Raw genomic sequence first — 13,270 nt, 5'->3', positions numbered from 1 at the left:
CAATATGCTCAAAGTCACACACCTAGTCAAGTGATAGAGTTAGGACCTGAACACAGGTTTGTCCATGCTGAAGACCCGGCTCTTGTCCACAGTGTTATTTTGCTTCCCAGTTGCTTTCAGATAATTTTCACAGTGATCTACAATAATCCACTAAATACATACCCATGTCTTCACACATACAAATACATACAGATATGTATGTGTGTGTGTGCATGTGTGTACATATATAGATAACACAATGTATGATACACCTTGACATTTTCTATTTATTCACTTTCATACTTTTACTACATTAAATTGATATATATAGCCCTCTAAGGAGTCACAACACACAGTTTGAAAAACACAGCAATAAACCTTAAATTTTATAAGAATAGTAAGGAATGGTAGACACTATGGTTTATAAACTATATGACCAAATTATATAAAAGAAGGACATGTTGAAAATTTACTCATATTATTAATCATCTTTCATACCAGAAGTCTCTGAGTAATAATAATAGAAATACTTGTAATAATTTATTATACACGTTTTGTACAAAACCTTTTCAGATACACTGTTTCTTAATAGTCTCCTAAACCTGTGAGGCTTAAAAAAAAAAAAAAAATCAGTAATGTAATCTTTTATTTATTTTATTCTGTGGAATTTAAGGATTTTAATTTCCACTAGAAATGTCTATTGAAATATCCCCATTGGAGAATACTTGAGTTCAAAGTATTACCCTGTCATATTGCCAAGACTTTGTCTTTAAAAAAATATTTTATGCTAATAAATCTTTCAGCATAATGAACTAGCACTGCTGAGGGAGTCAACCTTTTTAATACATGTAAATAATATTTAAAAACTTGGAGTAAGAAAATGCTTATTATCTTTTTCAAAGCCAATGGCATTGGCCTGTAACACAGAAAGATCTTTTTGCTGATATGTTTCCTAGTTTCCTTCCAACCTCTGCAGGGCTCCCGGTGCTTGGATGGCAGTGTGACCCGTTATACCCAAGCTGTGGCCTGTCTACCCTCAGCTCTCCTTTCGTAGGTCACACTCGCCCCTTCATAAGGTGTCAGGCGGAGTTGCCTGAGGGATGTCAGTTCAGGAGGGAGGCATGTTTTTCTGCCCCTTTCATAAACATGCACGTTGACATGGTGGGCTCTCCTGCATCCTGTTTTGAGCAGCCATTTCCCTCCCATCTCTCCATGGAGACAAAAAATTCATTTTCTCCAAGTAATTCCGAATGCACTCACAATCATACAAGCTGTAACAGTCACCTGCTTTTGTGATTCTTCTTTGGGTGTGTATGAATAATTTTATAATACTTTTAACACTGTATCTTCTGAAACCCACACTTCTATCCATACCTTTCTATCTGGGTGTCTAAAAATTCCATGAGAATTGTCCTGAGAGGAAAATTATTAGCTGTTCTCTTCAAAGATCTATCAACTAACTCCTGGATTATTGAAAAACAACTTCTGTTATTACTCTTGGGCACTGATAATACATTTCCTTAATGATTTATCACAACCAAGAAGTGTCTTATTTAACAAACGATAAGTTTTTTTTCTCCCTAAAATGCACATTTAAAATGTTGGTCTATTCAGTCATAGGCTCTTACGACAAAGGGGACCTTCAGAAGCATCCAATCATTCACTTTCACTTCACAAATGAGGAAGGCGAAGGTCAGAAAGTCTTTTGAACTCCTCGTTAACCTTCTTTTCTACTTACCATATTGTCAGAAAGTGGAGTTCATGTTTGCAGAATGTCAAGAATCGAGGTAGTCCTCATCATAAATAATTTGTAACTGCAGCATTATTATTGTGCAAAAAAATCGTTGAATGCATCAAAATTCTCTAATAAAAAATGAGACATTGTTTGCACCCACACATGTGTTTGTATTCTGAAAACCTTTCTTTGATTACTGTGTAAATGGTAAATAGAAATCCATAGAGTTTCAGGCCTAATTCTACATCTGCTAATTGGATTTCTCTTTATGGATTTAGTAAGCCAATATTCATGTTCCAAAGTAAACAGCTCTCTGAATGCATGTGTATGACAAAGCTGATTTTTCTTTTAATTGGGGGAATCAATGACTACATCAGAGGTAGGCCAAGTTGACTTTGCAAAAGTAATCTAGGTTATAATGAAAGGACTTTATACCGATTTTGGTAGCAGTCTTAGAACTAATGGAAAGAAAAGAGAAATTTGGAACCCTAAAGGTCTTCCAAGGGCCAAAATTCATCTTTTTTTGTGACAGGAATACCCACATTATTCTGAACCATTCTGTTTTACATCTACTGCCTAGCTGACAAGTGTCCGTTTTTCATGCTTATTCATTCATCACCGGTGTGTTGTCTCTGCCTGCAAGGCATCTGGCCTGCCTTCTATCACATCTCTCCATGATAAAGGATATGCTTAAAATGGTACCCCCACCCCACCCTGCTTGCTCGTACTGTGGAGACACTGAAGTGAGCAGCTGCTGCGTGGACAGCCGCAATATTTTCTCAGCTCATTATAATACCTGAAGGCTAGAAAACAGGTTTTATGGCAGGAATTAAAAGAATTTTTTAGGAAGAAGTATTGCTTTGTGGAGGGTTAAATGTGAGATCATTTTAGAAATTAGATGAAATTTATAGAGAGTTTGGAATCAAACCATCAAAACAAAATAAGTATATGGTATCCCATGTGAGTTCAGTTACACCTGTCTCTCGAAGTACATACATCTATGTGTGGTCATCGTTCTCAATCAGGAAGCAAGAATCCTCATAAGACCTACCTTGATGGGGCAGGAATATGAAAACTCTGTCCCAAATTACACCATATTCTAAGAAGAATTATAACAATCCTCATTCAAGCCCATCACCCATGAATGGTGCTGCTGACTTTTGTCTCCATAAAATTTTGCAGAAGAGCAATAGCTTCTCATGATGGTTATTTTCCCAGTTCCTGTGCACCCCTCAACCCAGCTTAGCTTCTATTCCCAGTCACTCCTAAATTTCCCCAAACGGTGACTTCTCCCCTTTGGTTCTTGGGCTGCATTTGTCCCATTGGCCTCCCAACATCTTTAAACTTTATTCTTCTCTAGGCTCCTGTGACATCTGTCCTTACTTTTTTCACTACTTCATGGTTCACACCATGTCATTTTTGCTGGTAGCTTTTTCTTTTGAATGCTGGTGTCCTGGTTTTTCTATGCTTCAGTCTTTCCCCTGGTGATGTCATCTATTTCCAGTTCTTCAGCTGTCTCCTGGACAACAAAGCTCAGATCTCCTACCCAGACTTCTTTCTGCAGCTCTAGACCCATTGATTCTAAAGTTGGGGCTTCTTTTCTCTCAGGAGACATTTGGAATTGTCTGGAGCGATTTATTTTGTCACAGCGGGGAGAGGTGTTACTGGCTTCTAGTGGGTAGATTCCAGGGATGCTGCTAAGCATTTTACTATGCACAGAGAGTTATCTAGTCCCAACTCTCAATAGTGCTGAGGCTAAGAAATTAAGATCTGAAACTATTGGACTTTTCCATTTACATATCCTACAGACTCACCAAACTTAATATGGAACAAAAGTAATTTGCTCTTTCTCCTCGTTTTTCCTGCTTAATTCATTACTAGTATTTCATTTAATGATGGTATCAACTTAACAGTTGTAATAGCTAAAAGTATAGTTTTATCTCTGCCCCCTGGCACTTTCCAAACACCTAGGACTTCCTCAATGTGTGATCTATTTATTTCTAGAATTTGCTTTCTCCTCTTTCTGTACACTATTACAGAACCCAATTATCCCTTGTGGTCTATTCAAATGGTTCCCAAACTACCTTCTCTCTCAATCCACCTGTCATACTGAGGGCAATATGACATCTGATCTCCCTGATCTGCTTAGAAGACTTTGAGGGTTTGCCATTCATGAGCATGGCAGAAAGGGTTTTCAATCTTTCGTTTTTTTGGTACATGCCCCTAGCGGGAACCAAACCCGGGACTCTCTGGTCTGCAGGCCGACACTCCAACCGCTGAGCCAAACCAGCCAGGACACAGAAAGGTTTTCATACAGACACCTCAACTTACTTTCTCACCTTGATGCTGTATCTTTCACATCTTCATCCTAAGCACCTAGCAAAGTGTCCACCTTAAGTAGATAATTAACAAATATTAAAGGAATTTGTTTTGACTATTTGGATACATATGTGCCTCATTTTTTCTTATTTTCAGCCTTCACTTTGTGATATCCTGATGAAATTTACCAGGAGTGAGTCAAAATGTTATTTGACATGAGAACTAATTCCAGTCACTATGTCTTCACCCATACCCCACATCAGATAGGTGTTTTCAGAATTATTTTTCAAAAACTTTGTCAGGAACATTTTAGCCCACAAAATGTATGCATTGTTTCTCTTCCTTTTATTAGTATTTTGTGTTTTACCAAAATATGTATCTTAATGCGAATTGAAAACAGAGGAGCTACCATATCAGAAGAGAAAGAGTAGGAAAGTTTTTAATGTTTCTGTTGGAAGGACACGGCTCATTTAAAAATTATTATAGATGGACACAGAAATGTTAGAAACTAGCTCTTCACTTTAAATACCAAAATGGTAACCAAAAGAGATGTGAAAGGACTGTGTGGGATGGCAAAATAGGTATCAAGTCAGGAGTCCTCCGATTCTAACACAACATCCATTATTTTGCTGGGAGGCTTTGAATAATTTGATAACCATGTTCATTATTTGTAAATTAAGGACATGATTTAGATAACTTTCAAGTTTAATAGCTGTGGATCTTACATGTTCACTTCTACAATATTCTCAATTTCCTGATCATCCAATGAGAAGAGCCCTTCTGACAGAAATTCGGTCACCTTTGGGAGTCTCTGGACTTACCTGAGACCCACAGAGAGTCATCGTTTTCTCACAATCCCAACGCTCTTGGAGCTTTTCTTTTGCCAAGAAATTCAACACAATGACAAGTATGTAACAATGGATTTTTTTCTTAGTGCATTTTTCCAGGTGGTGCTTGCTGACAGCTCCCTGAAAGACAGTGGAGGTATAGACTTCCAGAGCTTTAAGGTTTTTATTCATTAGTTCAATAGGCTAAAATGGTGCTCTTAGGTTCTTAAGTTTTTATCAGGGACAGGAGTTAAAAGGACAGATATATTAAATTTTTATTAAAATCAAGTGGATAAAATTATAATAACTTTTCATTGAGAGGAGCTGAATTGTACAAGTATAAAATAAATTTTTGGTGTGCTGCTTCAAAGCTCTATGGCTGAATCATTTATTTTTAAACTTTGGTATTTAAAGCGACAAGCTAGTTTCTAACATTGCTCTGTCCGTCTATAATAATTTTTAAATGTCTCCATATTGCTATGGCAACTATAACTATATAAATACGTAATTAGGTACTTGGTATATTTGGGCAGAAATGACTATTTAATTTTCTAATTGAAGAATGGCCACATAATTATATAGTGAGCGATTTCTGGACTCATTCCAACAGTTGCTCTTTCCCCACCTTGTGGTTGAGACACCTCAAGAGGTTATATTCATTCTTGTAGGACTCCAGCATCCTGTTTATTACTATAAACTGGAAACTTGCTTTTGAGTTATTGATCAAAATATCTCAGAGTTAAAAATAATGCTAACAGTATTCATTGTGAAGAGAGAGGAAAACATTTCTGTAGATAGAGATTGTGTGTGTATAAAAATCATGATGATGGGGTTCTTTTGATTAAAACTGTGATCATCACCCTGGTCAGCATGGCCCAGTGATAAGAGCGTCAGCCTGCTCACCAAAGGATCATGAGTTCGATTCTTCATCAAGGGCACATACCTGGGTTGCAGGTTCAATCCCCAGTCCCGGTCAGGGCACTTGTAGAAGGCAACCAATAGATGTGTCTCTTTCACATCCATGATTTTCTCTCTCTCAACCCTCTCTCTTTCTGCCCCCCTCCTTCCTTCTACTCTCTCTAAAAACTAATGGAAACACATCCTCAGGTGAGGATTAACAAAATAAATAAAAAAGTGTAATCATCGTCATTGATTATCAAGAATTAATAAGGAATGAATTTCACTGATTGTTAATATGAGGGTCTTCAAAGCATTCCAGTGAATATTAAAGTTGCACAGTTAATAGCCTCTGAATTTCATTAATTTCCACCACATGGAATATAATCATCCAGGTGGTGGTATAGTACTAACAACATGTGGTTTAAAAAATATTCAAAGACATATAAAAGGCTAAAGTGGAAAATTTTTTATTGCACTTCCTATAGATGAATAAATGTAAATTAGTTTAGTCATGTATTTCATTATGTGTGCTTTCCAGATCTCCGGAAGACATTTGAGCAGGAGCCCCTGGGAAAGGAAGTGTCCTTGGAACAGGAAGTCTTGCTCCAGTGTCGACCACCTGAAGGGATCCCCGTGGCTGAGGTGAGTAGCAAAAATTCTTTGCATTTAGCAACTGGCACTTAGTTATTCTAACAGAGGCCGAATCCCTGGCTAATGGCGCCGTGAATTAGGGGATGGCATGATGAATGGTTGGTAATGGAGTCCTAACGGCCTGCTGCTGGCAAAATAGATTGATTGGGAACTGATTAATGACTTGGGAGTCAATTAGAATGCCCCACTGGACAAAGCCACAGTCAGCTTGGTTTGATTTTTGTCATTCTCTTTCAAGAACTCAGAAATACTGCTTTATTTTATTTGGAGTTATTTATTTCATAGAGAGAGATGGTGTTACTTAAAAATGTACCATCAATTTTATCACTGTTCTTGATAATATGCAAAAAAGTGTGTGCGTGTATGCGTGTGTGTATGTGAGCCTGTGCACTCTACGTATGTATTTCCCGTTCCATGATGTAATCAGGGACATATACCTAAGAGCCATGTTCACACACCAGACACAAAAACATGTTTGAGGAATAACAAGTGTCAATTAATTTCAACCTATAAGCTTTCCATCAGACGCTTCATTTTCGTTTTCTGTTTTTACTAAAACAAAGCCTATTGATCGCTAATGAAATATTATGACTCATATATGCCATAACTTTTCATTAGCACCATACAATACAGTGTTCTTTGAAAATGCTGTCTATGGGGGATCGGCCTACAGGGTGCCATGCTCTCCTTGAGACACTCCCATCCGCTTAGAGCATACCAACGAGGAATCATCTAACACTGTGCCTTTTGTTTCTTAATAAATAATTTCAGACTCTGAAAAATATTACCCTTTTATGGTTATTGGGAGCCATGCTCATATGCATGAAACACTAGTGCCCTAGCTGATCCAGTATCCTGGAAGCCCAGAAAAACTTTAATTTGACAAATGACATAGCTGTCAATTTGTTGGTGGATTTTGTTAGCCTCCAAACTACATTGAATTCTTTGGAATTTTTACTCTTTATTGCATATATGGAAAGAGGCATTTTTGAAATTGTTGCAATTTGGGCCTATATATGGGTCAGCTGATATTTTGTAAAAATAAGCCCTCAATTATCCCTCTCTGCAAAATAATACTACTTAGACTTATAACCTGTCCAAAGAAAGTTTAATAGCTAACAATGCACTTACAATTAGGTTTCCATAGTTTTTCAATCTTTTGAAGGTTCAAGCAGAGGTGGGAATCAGCTGAGTTAGCTGGTATCATGACAACAAAATTAAACATATGATGGGTCTTTTCAGATCAATAATAATAAATGAGTTCAAAATTTAGGCAGTGCCATTGCAAAATAACTCCATTTTTCTGTCACAGCCATTCATATTTTCATGTGTCAGTGAAAAGACACAAAGTGACAATCTTAATAAAATTTCATTTTTTACTTTGAAAAAAGAGTTATTTTTGCCTTGTAATCGGCATCCATGACACTTTCTAGCATTGATTGCAGCAGATTTTTGCATTGGTATAGCTGCTTTTTCCAACCCCCCTAAATGATCTTCCTTCACTGACATACAAAGTGACTTACTGTGATTAGAAAGAAGGCAACTCTTGTCTTTTTAATTTTTCATTTTCCTTATTACAACAGTGTATATGTCTCCTAGTTGTATTTGTAAAATCTAATGCAAGCCCCTTCATGTAATAAACTATTTTAAAGACCAAAACATATCCTGGGTAACACGGGCGTCTTAGCCTTCTTTTTACTCAGTGTTTCTTGAAGATGACTGATCACCACAGAGACTTTCAGTGAAAGATCTTGGTAACTTCTTCATTTTTTGAGTGGTTCATTTTTCCAAGGAGTAAAAGATTCATGAGTTCAAACTAAATGGCTGTGATTTTGTGTGTGTGTGTGTGTTATCACTGGGGAGGAGACCAATTAACACTTAGCAAGCTCAAAAATCAAGTACTCATTGACATTCAAAGAACTATATTTAATGTTTTTTCTTTTCTTTTCTTTCCTTCTTTTTTTTTTTTAAGTCAGAGGAGAGCTCAAACACACATGCTGGAGAGCAGGCTAGTAAACTCCTATATAGATTCTTTTCAATACCCTTAGAATCACCAAGACCAGAAAGCTAATGAATACCTTAATGTGACACATTACAACTATCATTCACTTAAGAGTGGCAGATAAACAATAAAAGAGAGGGATGACATGTAACTTGGTGTGTTAAATGATCATAAGATTATTTTAATTTAATGATAGATGCATTTATTATTTAATATTCTATTTGTTTGAGAAATCTCAAAGCATAAAAATAGCACAGACTGAAATAATGATCTTAAAGGAAAACCAGCAGATAGAATTTGTATGTTTTACCATAAATGAAATCTGGCTTTAAGCTATCAGGTTGCAGGGGGCAAGGATTTCTGCTTCTTTTGTACCTAAGGTGAATGATTCTATAGAACTGGGATAGTAAATGCTCAAGGAACATATAAATGATCCGGTCAATCAAGCTTTGGTTTATAAGTCTAGCTCCATTGGAGAAGTAGTCAGACACATTCTTTGCAGAATACCAGAAAGCAGTAATTTTCTTTCTTTCCATATAAGTTGGTAAGTTTCTAAAGAACTCTATTAATCTTAACTTAAATGGCACTTATTTGATACAAATAATGTTATAGGCATTTCTGAGGTAATAAACTACATTTAATTTTCTCCCATCTTTTGGCTTTAGTCTCTGATACAGAATGTTAAACTGATTTCCTTACAGATCTCTAAGTTTAAACTCAAAGGTAACCATTTTGAACTGTGACTTAGAGCAAGGTATCTGAATTCTCTGAACCTATGTTTCCTCAGTTACAAAGTGAGGACAATGATAATATCTATTCAGAACATAGTCGTGATGTGTAAATGAGATAACACATGCCAACATGTAGAAAGCACTCAAGAATCATCAGCCATTATTAGTACTAGTATTCTGTTATCACCTGTTGATTCACAGAACACTGAATTCATCCTCTTGAATTCCAAACAGTTGCTGAGCTCATTGTACCTCTACTGGGCACTGTGAGGCAAGAAGGGTGAAGCCCCTGTCCTAGAAAGAATCACCAAGATGCCCTCCTGTGTCCTCCAGCCAGTTGTTTTGGTTAGGGTCCATAGCTGCTACAAACAAAGATATTGGGAGCGTTAAAACAAGGAAACACCCTTGTGTCTATAAATATCTAATGTATGAATGACAAATATCAACAACAAGTCATGATGTGCTGTTGTACTTACTCTAATTTTTAAAGTTACTGTTCTCCATTTAGTCATCATGATCCCCAAATATTGACCCAACGCATATCTTCTCCCAAGGAGGAAATCTGGGCTGGGGGTACTGTGGGTAGTTCTTTTCAGAGCGAAGGAAAGGGAGTGACAAGCCACAGAGGAGGAAGGAGGCCCAGCCAGGAGTCTTGTGCTCCATCTCTCCAGGTAGTGGCGGTTTTGACTAAGAACTCCTCAACGTTCATCTGTTAAAACCTGTGTTGTGGGCACCCTGGGATGAGGCACAGTGGTTCAGAGCTCTCGGCTGATGCTTCCTCCTCGCATCTCCTTACCAAGCCCTTTTTTTATATCTTTTTTTTTTTTTTAATCCTCACCTGAGGACATCTTTACATTTATCTTCAGATGGAGTGGAAGGGAGAGAGAAACATCCATGTGAACAAGACACATCGAATGGTTGCCACCCACATAACCCCAACCTGGCCAGGAGACAAACTGCAAGGGAGGTATATGCCCTTAGCAGGAACCCAACCCAAGTCTCTCTGGTCCCCCTGTAGACACTCTAACCACTGAGCCATACTGGCCAGGGCTATATCTGTTTTCTTTATTTAAAGTATTTAACAATCACTTGGCTTTCGTGGCCCGGGACAGATTCTGAGGGCCTCGTGCTGTTTAACAGGTATAATCCCTTTAGCTGCTGAACTATAGGGAGCACAGGGACCCAGGGCGACAGCTGGCACTAGGTGTGAGGGGCGCTCAGTTATTCAGCGGCAGAAACAGAACAGTCGTCTTCTACCCGGTGCAGACGAGCCAGTGTGCCGGGCTGAATGTCAGCCACTATCTACCGTGACTGTATGTAACCCTGACTCCTACTTGTACTCAAATGTGTCTGTTTACTCCTCTGCTGTCTAATTAGGTTGCAATAAAATAGGAGCAAAGGGGGGTTTTTATGTTTATGTCTAACAGCAGCGACTGTAGGTTCCTTAGCAGATTCTCTTTAGTGTATTTAACTAAATGAAATAAAGAGTCCCTGATGGATGTGTCACAGAGGCTGAAACTCAGAAAACGGAACATTCCAGGAAAAGGATATTTGTCACCTCTGAGGATGCAACCCTTTGGCGAGAACTCAATGTGGGGTGAAGGTTTATGGGAGGAACTCAATGTGGGACGAAGGTTCCAACCCACTAGGACTGAGACCAAAAGGCCATTGAGAGTCACTTAAGTTCGAGAACTAAAGGACAGGTGAATAATCGTCATATTGAAATTAAAAGTCTAGACTGGTTGGAAGAAAGAAGAATTCCTACAAATACTCTGAAATGCTATTGCTTAGAGTTTTTGAGAACACGTTTGCTAGGCTCTAGGCAAAAATATAATTCTTTTCTTTTATGTCTGGGGAGGCACTGGCCTTCCTTCAGCAGAACCTCCCCATCCCCCCACAGCGGCCGGGAAATTGAGGAGCCCATGCACAGCGCCGGGTGCTCCGCCGCACAATAGCACGCTCTGCAAAATGAATCCCTCTTTGCCCATTGTAGTTTATGCCTAGAAAATGTTACTGTCACATGGTGAGCCAGAAATACACTCAGCGATGCTTTATTCCACTGGATTATCTCTTTTGGATCGAAACAGCAATGGATACACAAGATTGTTGGCATGGCAGAAGGAACGACACTGAATTTTTCACTAAAACCCGTGATTTGTTTCACCTTTAACAAGGGGATAATTGCTCCTCTAATTGTAATTGAGCTGTTTCTCATAGGAGTGTAATTGGAGGAACAGGGCACAATATTCAACTTATTGACCCAGTTGTGCTCCAAAGCCGGCACCTTATTTATCAATATTTGCATCTTTAATTAGCAAGTGGTAAAATATGAGATGACGTGGGAAAGAATAGATGATTTCGCTGAGTTTCGTCTTGATGAACAGGGAACAGATTTTTTTAAAGCTGATACTTGCCAGAGCAAAACGCTGCTGGCCGAGGGAGTTTCAGCCAAATGAGCAGCATCAGGTGGCCCTCCAGCTAATTGATTATTAATGTGGCCACTGAACACTTGGTTTCAGGAGAGGCGTGCATGTTTCTCTGCCATTCCTCATAACTGGAACTTCATGTTGACACATTTCCGTGCAGGTGCATTGTCTCCTCTGCAAAGGGGATTTAGAGATAAAAGAGGAATTTGAATACTAACTTGAAGGGAAACATTGATTTCAGTGCCCTCTAATATCAGTTGGCATTTTCTCCTAGCATGCATCTAGCAACAAGAAGGGGTTTTGATTTTGAGATGATTACCAACCCTGCAAACAGGTTTGCACAAGTATTAGGTTCTTTGACTGGCAGTCAGCTCGTAAGCTTCGCATTGCTCTAATCAACATTTGCCATTGTCACCGTTTTTGGTTTTTGTTTTTAATCCTCACCTAAGGATATTTTTCTATTTATCTTCAGAAAGAGTGGGAGGGAGAGAGAGGGAGAGAAAAGGAGAGAGAGAAACATCCCTGTGAGAGCTTAATATGGGTTGGCTGCCTCCTGCCTGCCCCCCTCCAGCGATGGAGCCTAAAACCCCAGCATGTGCTCAACGGGGAGTCCAACTGGCAACCTTTTGGTGCAAAGGACTACACCCAACCAACTGAGCCACACTGGCCAGGGCAGCCATTGTCACCTCTTTATTGCAGTCATCCCATGTGTTTTTCTGTCCTTATATGTTCTTAGTAGATAATATACACAGAGGTTACCATAAGCCCAGATAATCGAATAAGCCAAATTAAAAATTAAACATCATCAACATCAATTATTTTAAAAAACAATAAATGATAAATCTTCTCTACTACAATATATTTCTGTCTTGACTTCTGCACATACATAGTGGTTTCTTTGAGCCTATAGTACAAAAAAAAATGCATTTTAAAATCGTTAATTAATTTAGTCAAGATATATTGTCCATTCATCATATGCCCAACACTCTTCTAGCTGCAGGAGATACAATTCATTCAAAGTCCCTAAAGTGTAATGAAACAAAGCAAAACACTAAATAAGACTAAAAACAAATGGGAATGATATTGTCAGATCATTGCAAGTTAGAGGAAATGAGACAAGGTCGTATCTGAGAGGTTTTTGGTTGCTGGGGTTTGGTAGTCACTCTGAAGCCAAGGAGACTCTGTCTGATGAGATAATGTCTAAGCTGAGATCTGAATGACAGGAAAGAGCCACATTCAAAAAAGACCTGGGTCAGGAAACTCCGGGCAGAAGGAGCAGACCCGGAAGGAGCTGATGTGGTTAAAAAAAAAAAAGGAGGCTAGTGTCTCTGAGATACAGTGATCGGTGACGAGGGGACACCTTCACTCAGAGTGCGGAGGACGAGTTTGCGGGCTTACGTGCCGGTAAGGGTTTGGGAGTCGTTCCTGTGCGTGAGAAGTCCTTGGAGATTTTATGTAAGGAACTGTCCTATCCCGACACGTCTTTCAACAATAATTTTCTCTGCTCTGTGGAGCACAGGTTTTGGAAGAGTAAGACTGGAGGCAGGGACACCATTTAGGAGACCTTTCCTTAACCCAAGCAAGGGAAGATGGTTGCTGGTCTTAGGGGGAGAGTGGAGGAGAGAGAAACTCTGCAGCTAAAGGGCTTATTTTAATTCCTGTGGAAAAACATTCTGAGCATCGTTTTAAAATTTGACTTT

General features: G+C 38.7%; 1 protein-coding gene across 2 annotated transcripts in view; it reads left to right on the top strand.

The window, feature by feature from the left end:
* The window catches only part of UNC5C (unc-5 netrin receptor C), a 369,308-nt gene that overhangs the window by 257,302 nt on the left and 98,736 nt on the right, over nucleotides 1–13,270 (top strand). For both annotated transcript variants that reach the window (XM_036269940.1, XM_036269932.1), the window contains exon 4: nucleotides 6,299–6,402. In XM_036269940.1, coding sequence (XP_036125833.1) covers nucleotides 6,299–6,402 — 104 coding nt within the window. The remainder of the gene's footprint in view (nucleotides 1–6,298; nucleotides 6,403–13,270) is intronic.

This window comes from Molossus molossus, unplaced genomic scaffold, assembly GCF_014108415.1.
Source record: "Molossus molossus isolate mMolMol1 unplaced genomic scaffold, mMolMol1.p scaffold_m16_p_1, whole genome shotgun sequence".
Taxonomy (NCBI): Eukaryota; Metazoa; Chordata; class Mammalia; order Chiroptera; family Molossidae; genus Molossus; species Molossus molossus.
Note: the sequence above shows the minus strand (reverse complement) of the source record. Positions and strands in the feature narration are given on the sequence as shown.